The sequence below is a fragment of the Trematomus bernacchii genome, unplaced genomic scaffold (genome assembly GCF_902827165.1).
Source record: "Trematomus bernacchii unplaced genomic scaffold, fTreBer1.1, whole genome shotgun sequence".
Taxonomy (NCBI): domain Eukaryota; kingdom Metazoa; phylum Chordata; class Actinopteri; order Perciformes; family Nototheniidae; genus Trematomus; species Trematomus bernacchii.
Window position 1 is genome coordinate 3,094,631 of NW_022987840.1, and position 15,549 is coordinate 3,110,179.

At 39.4% G+C, this 15,549-nt stretch overlaps 1 protein-coding gene across 1 annotated transcript; it reads left to right on the forward strand.

Moving 5' to 3' along the window:
* The first annotated feature begins 799 nt into the window (after nucleotides 1-799).
* Nucleotides 800-15,379, forward strand: fli1rs (Fli-1 proto-oncogene, ETS transcription factor-related sequence). The gene is given in 11 exon segments (XM_034153473.1): nucleotides 800-952; nucleotides 7,101-7,238; nucleotides 7,240-7,295; nucleotides 8,394-8,563; nucleotides 11,094-11,297; nucleotides 11,976-12,053; nucleotides 12,854-12,922; nucleotides 13,080-13,142; nucleotides 13,497-13,544; nucleotides 13,794-13,880; nucleotides 14,331-15,379. Coding segments are annotated over 11 exon segments (1,455 nt in total). The 5' UTR covers nucleotides 800-934; the 3' UTR covers nucleotides 14,855-15,379.
* The last annotated feature ends 170 nt before the right edge of the window (nucleotides 15,380-15,549 follow it).

A 15,549-nucleotide genomic window follows, 5' to 3' on the forward strand; every position in this document is an offset into this window, starting at 1 on the left:
GTTAGGTGACCATAAGCATTGAAACAGGATTTACTTCCTGCATTTATTCCTCCTGTCCATGCTGGCCTTTAAGAAATACACAGTAATGCGTTTCAATGATAATGATTGACAGCCTCTGTTTGTGCACATATTCAAAATCTGAAGTTAAAATAGGGCTCCAGCAGTTAGAGTTAGACAAATCCCATGGATATTTAGTGACAGTGGATGAATACCTCCATGTCCAGTGGATGAACATTGACACAAATATGGAATTTCATAAACTTCAGTTCTTACACCTGTTTTAGACTCTGCACTAGTATCAATCTTATAAACTATTCCAGTGAATTGATTATTGTACATTATTATACGCTGGTGTTTAATGTGCTATTTAAGCATTTATATGGCATGATGTCTCCAAAAGTGCACATCTTGTAGAGATCTTTTTCTCATTTTAATACACCAACACTATTTTGTTCTGACACTTTTACAGGCTTTCAGTATTCAGTGGCACCTTTTACTTTCACTGCTGTTTAACTATTGCAAAACACTAATCAAGTGTTGTTTTAAATTATGTTAAGTATGTCATGTTTTCCAATGTCCACACATTAATCTACTGCAACACACACGAACTAGCTTTTGTTTTGCCCTTCTGAGCAGTAAGTGACTGTTGTTTCATGAGAAGTAGTTTCAGAGCAGTGACTTCACTTCCCAATTTACAGAGAGAGAGAGAGAGAGAGAGAGAGAGAGAGAGAGAGAGAAAAAAAAGAGAGAGAGAGAGAAAGAGAGAGAGAACTTGTCATCCGGTTTTGGTCTGCGAGCAAAAAATTGTAACTGCAATGGTTTGCGCCATAGAGCCAATGCACCCCTGCATGCATTGAAGTGAGGTTAGAAGGCTTAATTATCTGCACCATTTATAAAAAAACGACTAAATGACAAAGACTGCAAAGCTGCTGCAATGGACTGTACGATAAAGGTACGTGTTTAATAGTTTTTAACGCTGCTGCTGTGGTGAAAATGACAGCCACCCACCAGCCCGCTGAGTGAGAGAGTCAAAGCGGTGATGCGAGCTCCCCACTCTTTCCTTCTTGTACAAAATTTCCTCTTCCTTCCCGTTCGTGGTTGTATGTCGGCTCTATAATAACACAACTAACCACTACATCTTTACACTCAGATAAAAACACTAATTGGTGGCCGGTTACACGCGTAAAAGAGGATTTCCAAAATCGTTTCAGTTTTTTTTTCTTCTGATTGATGTGTTACATGGGAGCTCACTATCCACGGAACCTCAACACATACACACAAATAACGCAGAGATAACTTAATATTTAGCAGGTTTACGAACTTTAACGAATAATTCGTGAATGAAAGGATGCTGGATTTAATTTGTGCGCACAAGGCAGGTGTACCTGAAGGCGCCATGGATCAACTTCGCCCATTTTCAGCCGAGCAGGAGGACTCATTTCCATCAGATGACTGGTATTTCACATTTTCTGTTTGAGTTATCCGGACAAACAAAACTCAGTAATTGTTTCATTTTCATATCCTCTCTTAAATGCAAAAAGGCCTTCGTGTCAGCACCTCAAATCGAAAGGCGCTTTTTAATAAAGTTAACGCTGAAAACTCTTCATTGCGCAACGAAAGAAAACGCTAAAATGTTTATCTGATGGTGTCGGACACAAATTGCCTAAATACATGGCCTTATTTATGTTTCTTCATCGAATGTGGGTGTAATATACACTATTTTCCTGAAGGCTTTTATATGTATTGCTGCATTAAAATGTAATTGTAATCTTCGGGAGAATCTTAAAGATGTTAACTAAATCCGTTTACTAAATCCCATGCGATGTTTAAAATGTGAAATAATTGGTTTTACATGACTTACCATAACGAAACATTTGATACGTCAACCAAAAATAAATGTCTTATTCAGCCAATTGTAACAAGAGGAAATGCATTTCATTACAAAAGTTCTCAGTGGTTTGAGGAACTATTATTGTAGCATACTTGTCTCTTGTTTAGTTTCCAAAAAATATGTCTATGAAAGCATCTTAGTTAAGTTCATTATTTGTACATTATTTTCCTTCATAGAAAAATAGCAACTTAAGGTCCTTTGCAGGAAAAGGAGGACATCCTGTTACCAAAGCTTAAATAATTAATGTAGTCCTTTAAAAGTGCATCTATTTAATGCTTTAGTTTGTTTAAATGCTGGACCATATTCAGAATTATCAGTTAAAAACATAATCATTCAGATAATGAGTCTCCTCTGTGTCGCAGCAGATTGTTTGTATGAGGTTATTTTAGGTATAATTTATTGCTGCAAACGGGAGCACTTGTCAGGTGTCGTTATCTGAACTCAGCAGGCTTCCTGTCAGAAACCTCAGACTTTCCGCACACATTTCCGCTCAGTGAACTAGAAAAAAAAATGGTGAAAAGGCAACAAAGCCTCTCCTGGAAGAAACGAAGTGGACAAACTAAGGCGTTGCATTGTCCAAACTCCACATTGTCCCATCAGAGGGTCTGGGAGGTGCAGGAGGCTGTCTGCGGCCTGCAGGTCTGAGATCAGCCAGGCCCGACCTGTGGAAACCGCAGCGTGTTTTTGTAGCACAAAGTGCAGCTGCTCAGGCCTTTGCAGAATCAGCTTAGCTTTTACTTCTGCTTTTTACCACTTGCCTCAGACATGGCGAGCACGGAGGGCTGTGCCTTTGCACAACTTGATCTCTGGCCTGTTACTGAAGGCTACACCTTGTTTTAAAAGAGTTTCGTTTCATTTTATATCCTCCCATAGCCTTGAGAGGAGTTGACAGATGTATTAAAATATCCTATCTGGAAGCCATTTTGCTAACAGGAGCTCAGTGACATTTAAAAACGTTTTTAATGTCGAGAAGCACACACAAAATAAGGCTGGAAGAAAGAACAGACCAAGGAATCATTACGTTATTATTATAAAGCCTGTAAATGATCCTACTGATCAGTTAATCTAAAGTAAAAAATATATCTGTGCTTGTTTCACCAAAAATTGAAGTATCCATTAATCCAAAAAGAAATTGTACAGGATGGACCAAAATAGCATGGATGAAATCAGCATTATGAGGCTGCAGTGCACTTCAAATGTAGGAGGGATGATAATGCCACAAACATATGGCACCAAATCAACCTTTTAAACACTTAAACTATCAAAGTAATTGGTGTTTCCAAACCTGACTCTAAATACAAATCATAGTTGATGTAATAGTTCCCAACCTTTTTGACTTGAAGCACCTTTAAACAAAGCAAGTGTGTTCTTGTGACCAAACACCAAAGAACTCTCCCAATTGTTTTATTTCAATATTTTGTACAGCTCTATAGGACATTTTAAATGAAGTAACAAGAACAAAAGAGAAAGATTAGAAAGACAAATGTAAAATAGCTATCTAGAAAAACATTCTGTGCAGCAGTAAGGTTTTGTTATCTGCTTTCCGTTGCTAGTATTTGGTGTTTCCTCAGATTTATCCTTTCACCAGTGGAGAGCACCTGGATTTAGAGCTAACAACTATTATTTTATCTGATAAGGTGATTGACAGCATATTTATTTGTAACTGTTTTGTATGTTGCCAATTTATAAATTCATAAAGCAAGACATTTAAGGTTCAAGTTAATCAAATGAGAAAAAAAGTTATATTTTTTGTGCATACATTGTAGAAAACTCAATCACTTTCTTGTTTTTACAAAAATGTTATGTAATTAATAAGCAGGTCAGTCAATTCTGAAAATAGTTGCAGCCCATTTACCAGATACAGCCATAGGCTAAAATAGGTCACTCAAGCTGCTGCTCTACCTACAAATACAACATCATATCTCAAAATGTTTTTGAGCAAATGTTATCTAATTAAATCAAAGTCCATGGCATTCAAATTAGGAGCTTTTGAGCTTTAAAACACTACAACCCCCCTCCATGTCTGATTCATTACATGACTGTCAGTTATTTATAATTTCATTCCTGGTGTCTTATAATATCCCTTTTGATATATCACTGAACAAATACTTTAAATAGGTAGAATCCTATAGTTTGAGCTGGAGCTGTTAGGGTTAATCAAGTAATACAAGTCAGGCCAGAATTATACTAAGGATTTACCTTTTTCTGCAGTTAATCAAAAAAGTTATTTAATACAGATCTAAGAAGAATGAACGTCCATTTCGTAAACATCACACTCTCTTGGTTTGGGCAAGACTGCATGATGCAACCCGCAGAGCTGCTGACTTAAAGTCAAAAGTTTCCATGCAGTATTTCATGTTTAGAACAAATCAAAAGGTGTTCAAGTGTTTACTATCACACCGAACAAAACATTTTAGGACACCGAGGCACAAGCAAAGCGTCATTATAGGGTCATGTTTTTTAAAAGTTGTTTTGTGTCACTGAGCAACAAGCTGAAACACATTGAACAGGAAGTCAGTTGTGGCATTAGCGGTCAGGCCACATTTTGGTATATTTGTATCAGTGTGCAGAGAGAGGGAGCGAGCGCAAGGGGAAGATAAAGAAAGAGCGGGAGTGTGTGTGTGTGTTTGTGGTTGTGAAAGCATGAGCATGTCACTAAATGTACAGAACTGAAAAGTTGCTGCCTCCGATAATATCAACAGTTTGAGCGTTGAGTACCAAAAACAAGTAAAACATAATACATTTAACCATCACTATTAAAAGTATTAACCGTCCATCATGGCTTTGCATGAGAATCTGCTGTCAGTTGTCTGTTTTATCAGCCGACTGTTTCACTTCTGCACAGAGAAATGGGGCTCTGAAGCCACCCAGTGTGAGAGGAAGGCCGGGGAAAACAGAACAACATGCCAGAAGTAAAACAAAGCAATCAGCTGAAGGAGAAGAAAACAGGGCGTGCGGTCAAAAGAAAGCTGAGCAGGACAATATGAAGTCCTGTGAAACACTTCTGTCACATGACAAAATGCATTTAACATATATTCGTTCTAGCATTTAGTTAGCGTGGAAAATAATTTGCATCTAAAATATTGACATCAACTTCATTTATAGCCCTAAGCCTAACATTTAAAGCTGAATTCAGCCCATTTAATATATACAGTAGCCTATGTTGTGTCCTGTGGGGGGATAATGGATATGTTAAAGATTGTTCTAAGCATATTTTGTTGCTCAAAGTCTGATAAATTGCCTCAAGTGATGTCACTTAAGTCAGCGACTGTGCGTGTAAAAAAATAAATGCGTGGTGTGGAGTTAGAAAGAAGTGCGCTCACACACCTCTGTAGGCGTCTTCTCATCTCACTTTCATCTAAATGAACTACTTCTAACTCATCACACCCAATATGTGCATGTTTTGGCGACGTTCTGTGATTCTCTAATGAAGGCCGCAAGCTTTAACAAGTAAGAAAACATTTATTAATCAAAAAAGGCCATCTGTGCAATGTTAAATGCTTTCATTTACAACATAACATTTAATATGTTTTTAGAATATTTGTCTCTTAAATCTTGAGGAACTAATAGGAGTTCATGTTTGTTCAATGTAAAGTTTAACAATGTATTTTTAAACTATCTTCAACTTGTGCTTGCTATAAAAAAGGGCGTATCATTTACACAGCAGCAAATACTCAATTCAGCAGTGGGGTGCTGAGATCTCACACTGCTGACTTCTCTATCAGTTTGTCTACAGCTTCGAGGAAATGCCAAACTGTGTGCCATGTATTAAGATGTGGTTTACAATGCTCAGGCAACAATTGAGCTAAAAAAAAAACACACACACAGGCAAAAAACAAACAAAAAGAAAAAACACAATGCAAAGGCGGCACTTCAATCAGGGCTACAGTCTTCTTGCTGTCCAATGAACCCCCTCTCCTCCCGTGACCACAGGTCTTTGGGGTTGTTTTCCAGCTTTAAAATGACCCACATTTTTACACTGTGCCCCCTCCTCTACCATTTCCTCTCCCTTGGCCTGTGCCAAAAGGTTCCTCTGCACATGGCGGCCAGGTTTCCTGTAGGCCACTGAAAAAGCACGGCACTGACGTACGAGGTCCAAAGACAATGCTCAACTCCTCTAAACAAACACGCACTTGCACCCACTTAGACTGCATCACACATGCACACACTTAATGTGAGCAGCAGACAGAACAACAGGTCCGGTTTTTGCCCCCCCCTGTGCGTGGGATGAAAGTGGCATCTCAGGGGTGGTTTTGAGGCCTCGCTGAAGGTGCTAAACACAGGAAGACCGACTTAAATCTCGATTAAACTCCACCTTGAGCCAACACCCCTCCCTCCCCTGTAACCCCAATCCTAACGACAAAATAAAACTGTGGTTACTGAAGTTAAAGATTAGACAGTCTCCTGACTACTTGAACAGTTTACTTCTGATTTCACTCCTATGGTGTGATAACCTCCTAAGTATCTCCAATGTTGTTTAGATTAAACACACCACTGAATCTTTAGCAAAGCCAGGGTTTGTGTTGCAGAGGTATTTTGGGTGTATGATAAGAAAGCAGAGATCTTAAGATTGCCAGTTTGAATCTTTACACACTTTAAGAGTAAACATGAAATGGTCCAAACTCTGAAAATCTACTATTCAAGTTCTTCAGAGCAAGTCAATTTAAGAGCTCTGCTGACAAGTCAGTGTGTACAATGACAATTATAGGGGACAAAATACAAAAAGAACACATTAAAATCCCCAAGAACTGGCAGCAAGTCATCTTTATGTAGTTCAACTTAATTACAATGTTTCATGAATGAAAATAAATATAGCAAGATGGAGAAATGAATTCTTCTATCCTTATATCATTATTATATCCTCTCCTAACTATAATGACTCAGAACCAAATCGTCTAACAAAAAGGGATAACAGTTTGTCCTTCAATATACATTTAGGATATTTGTTTCCCTCTCCATTAAGAGTGAGCCTTACAAAAGTTAAAGTGGTTCTGTCTGTGGCCCCAGTGTAAATAACAACTTTATTATAAAACTTCTCTATTGATTGGTTGTGCCGTTACTATAAATGATATATCTCTAGTGGCTGATGAAGCTTCACTTCTGTTCACTGAAGCATTAGCTTAGTCTGTATATGGAAAATCTCACTTTCCACAGGTTGTGACCCGGCACATTAATGACAGACGGTGACCGGTGTTGCTCTGTTTGACAGGAAGCGCTATCAGTGGTGAGTGAGGATCAGCCCATATTCGAGCCGCCCTACACCGCAGTGCACATGAAGGCCGAGATGACATCGCCCGGTGCGTTCAGCCAGGCCTCCAAGAGTCCCGAGCCCACCGAGCCCGAGTGGGGGGGGGTCAGCAGCTCAGAACCCTGGGAAAAGAGGCGAACACGTCAATGGCACCAGGTGAGTCAGAGGGGCCGAGGCCACAGGGGGCCCAGGTTCCCGAAATATGTGACTGTAGGTTTGTCACGGTGCGTTTCAGCATCTGGGTTTTTCCACACCCTAAAACTGTTTGTTTATTGTTCTCTATACCAAATTTAACAACGAGTCTTGTTTTCCTTAAACATCCATCATACTTATGGTGCTTATGTTTGAATGTCAAATGTGGGTGTTTTAAAAGAATCATTACGGAAACGGTTGGTGGAAAGTAATCTAGTAAAAGCATGCATTTTGAGCTACTGGTACTTTTAAGATCTCAATTTTATGCTAGTTAAAACTTGTTTGTGACATTTAGATGTTACCAGCATCTCTCCAGAGTAAGCATAAAATACCATAGATTGCTAAAAATTTGACAAGCGGTTCCTAACCCTTTTTCGTGTGACCCCTCACAAAAAATGGGTCTCATTGTGGTCCCATATCATTTTTCAGATGATTGAGTTGTTAACAAAAAAAGGGTTCAAAGAATTAATAAAGTTGTTTCTTCTCTTATTAGTTATTTAACTTTTAATGTTTTGGCTGATAATGCCTACATTATAATCAGTGTTAATGTAGATAGAAATGACTCCACCTTGAGCACTTACATTAAAATGCTATGAGACTATTTATTCAAATGATGTCATACCTGTATATGATATCAGTCACAGGGGCCGTCTTCCTGCATGATGAGTATTTTTACTCGTTATACTTTTGTATTCTTACCAAAGTAAAACAGTACTTCTTTCAACTGCTGCTATGTAGAAAAATAAAAACTCAGTGTTCATACAGGTTGGATCAACATAAGTTACTTGGTGTATATATTTAAAACAACTTATGACGTGTTGATTTCAAACAGTTTTAAGACTTAATCTTTTTTCTGTCAGCTACAGATACTGGCAAACAGAGCAAGAGGAAATAGCCTTGTATCAACAAAAAGTGTGAAATCTATTTTCAGATTAGTAGCAATAACACATGTCTCATCATACGAAATGATTCAATAAGTTATATGAGAGGATAAATGGGAGTGTTGTGACTCTAAATAACATTGAAAGGTTTAAATTAACTTTTCTCTTCCTTCCGTTTAAGCCGTGAGTCCCCTGTGGACTGCAGCGTCGTCAACAAGCGCTCCAGACACATGAGCAACGACGGGGCCCCGATGCCGTACCAGGCCTCGTATCCGGAGCCCCGCGTGAGCCCACAGACGGCAACCCCCCCCAGCAGCGCCACAGAGGAGAAGAGGGTCATCGTGCCAGCAGGTGAGTCACTTAAGCTCCATCAGCCTCCATCCTCACAAGACCAATACCACTAGAGCTGTCACACACGGAGCTTGTGCAATATCAATGACTCAATCAAAGATGAACAAAGGGTTTTCCGCCAAACTACTACACTACTCTCCAGTGGCACAGATAAACAATAGCGCTACATTGGAAAACATATAATTGGTTTTAAGAAGGGGATGAACTTTGAGTCATTTTTTTTGGCTTTTGGAAATCCTCTTCAAAGTCTGAAAAGTCCAACTAGCAATACTCACTTGTTTTCATCCCATGAAAAGACCAAAACCAGAGAAATTCTTAAACCAAACAGTATTACCTGTATCCAAGGTCTGATACATAGAGCTCAATTGTTGTCCAAATACATGAAAAACCCACCAATCCTAGTACAAGCAGTACTATTGCTGTAAATACTTGATGTCTTTTAATCCGCAGCTGAATATAGTCCAAAACATTTACTTGTACTCCTGTTTCAAAGTCAAAGTCAGCTTTATTGTCAAGAATTCTACATGTTGTACATCCAGAAATATCGAAATATCGTTTCCCGCAGTCCTACAGTGTGACATATATACATCAAACAAAAAACAAAAAGGGCCTAGATAAACATGGTATACATTAAACAAAACAAAGGGCCTAGTTACTGTTAAAACTACAGTGCATATCTCTTTCAGGAAGCCGTTTAAAAACATGAAACTAAAGATTCTCATCTTCATTAGGAATGAATGAGCTTGGGGCTGAGTGTCACAGGAAGTCAGCCAGCTTAGAGACAGTAATGCATCTTTATGTGATCTGTTGACAATAGGGGAAAGTGTAGAATAACATCAGCCGTATCCATCAAAACACAGGAGACAGAATATCCTTCAGTTGAATAAGAATGTGTCTCTAAAGGTAACATTTCTCCCAAAACATAAAATAACACCAGTCGAAGTTAAAAGACCTTATTTTTAAATAGATGGTCTGAAGAAAGTTTTCTACAGCTGAACTGTGAGCAGTGGACTTCCCTTTTTCTTTGCAGAATAAAATCACTGACACACAACTTGGAGTAAAGGCAGTGGTGTGTCACTGCTAACCGAGTAGTCTCAGTTAGGATTTAGACAACTTGCGCTTAGTCCATTTCATCCTCACTATGAATCATTGGTCTAGCCATCTAAAAATGTACCTGGCGGCATATTTTAGGATCCCATCGTCCTTAGAGACTCATTTTATAGCATATCAAAGCAGTACGTTTCAGTGAGTCAGACTCTCTGGAGGGATCCCACCTCAGACGTGCTCCAGAGGCATGCAGTGAACAATTTAAAACTCAGCTCTTTGAAAACCGAAGAGAATCTTCAATGAGTCAACAGCACCGGGATATTTTGCTTCATAATTCACGGATGTTGCATCACAGTGGCATGTGTTCACCAAGGACAATCAGGACATGAGGGTGTGGTGGCTCCTGCCTAATATTACGGGCAATTTACAGTCATTGTGTGCTACTGGAAATTAGCTTACCGTCCTGAATCTGATAAATAGTATCACAATGCTGTAACAAGACATTGAGTTCAACTCTTATTCAAATATGGCTATGAAAAGCGACAAATCTGAAATTCCCCAGTCCTTGCTCACATAAGCACTCAGGGTTGTCAAAACCACCACAAATAACAATATTTTTGCATCTTTACTGAAGACTCAGGGGCTGTGTGCAGCTCAGCATTAACCGTTTTTATTTGTTTACTTCCTGTTATCTTCAGGGGGTATAGTTGGCGGAAGCGGTGGCCTATGGAGAGCCGGGCAAGACATACAAAATAAGAAAAACACTATTAACAGTAAATGTAACTTCAAATTGTATGTGTCAATCTGTTTTTGGCATTGCATTAAAACACATTTAAACATTTTTTAATTAAGGCCCTTGAAGATATTTTACAAAGATGTAATAAAACAAAAGCTGAAAGACATTTTCTGAAACAAAAAAATATGAATGGATCACAAAAAAAAGTTTGCCAAAACATGCATCAATTTTTACAGATTGAGTAATTGAGCTCTTATAAGAAAGTGCCTGATATGGTTTGTCCCCAAACCTTTCAATAACAAAGACGTTTTAAAAAAAAGTTGTATTTAAAAAAAAAAAGAAGGAAAAAAGAACTGTCTCATGATTACATTTACTTCTTCTCTCTTATTGTGAAAAAACATTCATGAGTTTAAATATTATTCATGTTTAAAATGGAAGTGCTTAGTCACACTTGAAACTGAAAAAGCACATTGGAGCATCAAAAAAAGATAAATATATATATATGATAAAAAATAAAATAAAATTCCATTTCCAACTTCCAAGCAAACTTTCTGTACGGCTCCTCTTCCTTCAACAACTACCAGAGTCATCTACTTAAATTTAGAATTGCAGACAGTATGCTGAAACTTTAAGCCAGCTAAAATAATATTAACCCCTTTAAAAAACAGAAGTCTTCTAACATTGTGAGGCGTTATTATACCTCATTATCTGGAGTCTTTTCTGATTATTGTGTGCTTCTGATGCCAGATCCAGAGGTTTGGACACAGGACCACGTGAGGCAGTGGCTGGACTGGGCCATCAAGGAGTACGTCCTGGAGGAAGTGGACGTTATGCTCTTCCAAGCGCTGGACGGCAAGGCCCTTTGCAAGATGACCAAGGAAGACATGATGCGTCTCACGTCGGCCTACAACGCAGACATCCTGCTCTCACACCTCAGTTACCTCCGGCAGAGTAAGATCTCGCCCTCTCCCTTTAGCTGATAACATTGTTCTGTTCTCCTCGTCTGACTCAACAATGTACGAAGGGTTTTCATTGTTCTATTGTCACATATTTTACACACATGTAAGCAGGATCAGAAATAAATTCAGGTAAAGACATGAAGCACTGATTGACAATTAACATACTACTGAAAAAATGAAATATTTGCCTTTTAGGATTTGCCACTTTTATCTTTGTACAGTTCAATGTTTTGGACTGTAACGTTTGTCATAATGTTTACTGAATTTTGTCTTCAGGAAGTGTTGTGACCTCTTCCTCTTTGCTAACACACGCTTCCTGTGTTTTGCATACAATATGTCATCATGTTTTCTGATACATTACATCATTTTGCAGCATTTTTGCTTCTGCAAATCAGTGTCACAAATGCAGCTAAAGGCGGCACCATGTTCTAGTCCAATTTTCAAAGTAACGTTACGATATACAAGGGGTGGACGAAATAACAGCAACATTTTATAACATAACACAATGCAGTACTACAGCAACACAAAAGTCCAATCAACAGCTCTCCTGTCTTTCAAAGCCTTTGACGGCTATCTTTACTTTCAAAATACTAATCCTGACAAATTCTGTTATGGCATGATTGATTTCAGGTGTATATCCATTTAATTAACATTTACTTTTTTACTTCAGGTAGCCCTACGTTCTCTTACTCCACAACTCCGACCAACACCACACCGCCCCAACAACCCAGACTACAGGTGAAAGCAGGTGAGATCATCCACGCTCCAATTCAAATAGTTTTGGCTTCTCTGCTTGTGTAGTGCTTCAAATCTGATCGTTATTATGAAGCAGATTATGTTTTGTTAATATCTTTATGATTTATAAAAGGATTATCAGCAAACCATTTCTATTTAAACATCAAGCAGTTACGAGAAGTCCCTTTCAACTCCAGTATGACTAAAAGACTACCTGCATGATTTTAATACATAACAAATATTTCCTTCAAATCTGAAAGTAACTTAATTGTTGTATTTAATGTTTTTATTTTCCCCGTTAGTCACACTGTTGAGATCCGTTTGAGTGTTTCTGGGTGTGAGACTTCAGGCTCACATTCTCAAACCACTCACAAAGCAAGAGTTGATTTGAATGACACTTGAAAGATTAAGGGATTTAAAAATAATGTGTCGAGTTTCAGAACCGGGTTACATAGTTTCACGAGTCAAAATAGTTATTTGGCACAACACTGGCCTCAGTTGACAAAACTTTGATGAGTCCAAAACTCAACAGCCAGTTTCAGACAGGAAACAGCTGCACAGGCGCAGGAAATGGGGGGTATGGGTCCTGCTCCTGGGACACAATTCACAATCTTGTGGCGACAGGGGTGGCCCAAACAAAAGAAACTTTTGGGGTCATCTTCAGATCTCCAAGCTCTTATTGTCTTGGTCTTCATTTACCCACGTCCTTCCTACTATAGCTGAGCCATCCCACTGTCCACTTCAAAGCCAATTTTACGCCACGTGCCAGCCAAAGTCTGGTCTCATCACTGTTGTGTTTGTGTGTGTGTGCAGAGAGCGGTTTTGATGAGATCAGCTGCAGGGGCAGTTGGCCGGCAAACAACATGAGCGCAGTGCCAAAAGGTAAGACAACAAAACTCAGGCATGATATGAAACTAATGATCATGATAAGTGTTTTCATGCATGAACTACTGATTTCACATGGAGGTTTAACAATAAAAACTAGGCCACAACTGAGTATCAAAGCATTTCACATCAATACTTGTATTGTTACTTGTAGGTCCCTCCATGGAGCACCAACACAGCTCAAGAGTTACAGAGCCCGCTCCAAGAATTGTCCAAGGTATGTAGGCCACATTTGTATTTAATTATCTTTAAGCAGATATTGGAAATCACATAAAGCTAGTTCAGTCAAGCTCCCAATGTTTCCAAAGATTGGAGATGACACGATGTTTTGCTGCTCTGCGAGTCTGCTTCTATGCAAACACAATGCTTTCCATAATTAAGCAGGTATTATGTTCAACATCAAAGTTTAGCATGTAAACATGTTCAAGCTGAAACCCAAAGTACGAGTTTAAATCTGAAAAGGAGTACATGTCCTTTTTTTTTTTTATATGTAAGCTATGTTTTTAATATTTCCCTCCATCCAAAGGGGCTTTAAAGATGTTGAAATAAAAATGCCTTTTTTCCTTTCCAGACCCATATCAGACATTAGGGCCCATCAGCAGTCGACTAGCCAACCCAGGTAAGAATCTAAAGCACCAAAAGATCAAACTAACGAGAATTACACAAATGAGGCCTTTACACTGTATGCTTTGGCAACATGAGAAGAAAGCAAGCAAGGGCTGGCACACATGCACTTAATTTCCCAAATGGGCATTTTAAACTTCAAGCAACACCTGTTGTTTCAGCAGAATTGCATCACGCTTACACTGAGACAAAATCTGGCTTCCCTCTCACCAAAATGACTGTTTGCCCTGCTGTTTCCTCACAGAAGGCCAAGCCCTCAGCTCGTCCAAGAACCGAACAGGCAAACAAAGTCCGTTCAAGCTCCCTGACCCCAGCGCTCACAGGCCTGTGGGTAGGTTTCTGCCCCGATGTCTGTCCCTTTTTCCAAGCCACGCAGTGAAAAGGTCACATTTAGTGGAATACAAATATAAGCCGACTATATGATGTCATCGTAGTCGTAGGAAAGAAAACGGTCCACTCAAAAATCAAAATTTCTTTGTGAAAAAAATATATAACTGAGGTGCTGTCCGAGGTCCTGGAATAACTGGATGCATTAAGTGGAGTTTTGTTTGTTTCCTGCTTTCCTGGAAACTGTATTGCTAACGTTAAGGCGAACTAGTGGTCATAGATTTCCATTTGCTCAGGGATGAACACATCCTTTAAAAATGTTTCAATATTAAGTAACAATCACTTAGAAACAAACATTTAACACATCTACTAGTGGTATTGTTCACATGTTCTGCCTTTGTGTGACAATCCAATGAAGTCAGTATACATTATTTAACTCACTTTCTCCTCCCAGGTTCGGGGCAGATCCAGCTGTGGCAGTTCCTGCTGGAGCTGCTGTCCGACAGCGGCAACTCCGGCATCATCACCTGGGAGGGAACCAACGGCGAGTTCAAGATGACCGACCCCGACGAGGTGGCCAAGCGTTGGGGAGAGCGCAAGAGCAAGCCCAACATGAACTATGACAAGCTGAGCCGCGCTCTGCGCTACTACTATGACAAGAACATCATGACTAAGGTGCACGGCAAGCGCTACGCATACAAGTTTGACTTCCAAGGCATCTCGCAGGCGCACCAGAATCACTCAGCGGAGGGGGGGATTGTTAAGTACCAGACTGAGATGCCTTACGCCCAGCCCTACCACAGCCACCAGCCCAAAATGAACTTCATGGGTGGCCATCCTGCACCAATGCCCGTGTCTCCAGGCAACTTTTTCAGCGCTCCATCGCCGTACTGGAACTCTCCAAACAGCCCCATCTATCCTGGGTCAGCCATGACCAGACATCCCGCCACCCACTCCCACCTGAGCTCGTACTACTGAGGATGATTCATTTCACACCTGGACGAGACCACATGAAAGAGGAACCCGAACGAGTAGATACAAAAAGACAGCAACTCCATCCAGGATGCACCTGAGCTGAACCCTGTCTGAAAATGAAGGTGAAATGACGCTACGGTCTGTTTATATAAAGGACATTAAGATGTCATCTTTGTCACATTCCTTCTTTAAAGTGGACAAGACATGAGGGTTAATTAACGGAGGAAGGGAACATTTTTTTTAAGTTCCAAGATTTTTAATGAATATACTGATGACACACTGTATTAACGGTTATTCGAATGATATTAAGCCAAGTTTATTTTGTAAGTACCTTGTTTAATTTGTAAAGTCATAGCATTTAGTGTGTGAATGGCATAACTGTATTTTCAATTATAAAAAGGTTGAAGCTGCCGCTATCCCATTCAATGATCTGACATTTGTAAAAGAATTTGTACAGAATGATGGTTAAGTAGCAATATAACATTTACTCACGATGTAAAGCTAATAAATGATGCTTGTATCTGGAAATTGGCTCCTGGGTTTTATTATATACATATGTTGTACCGGAACTTGTCTTTTTGGTAATGGAAAAATTGCTATAATAATAATAATAATAAATGGAATTTATAAAGCGCCTTTCACAGGACCCAAGGTCGCTGTACATGGTGGACAGACAAAACAAAACAGACAATGAGGAG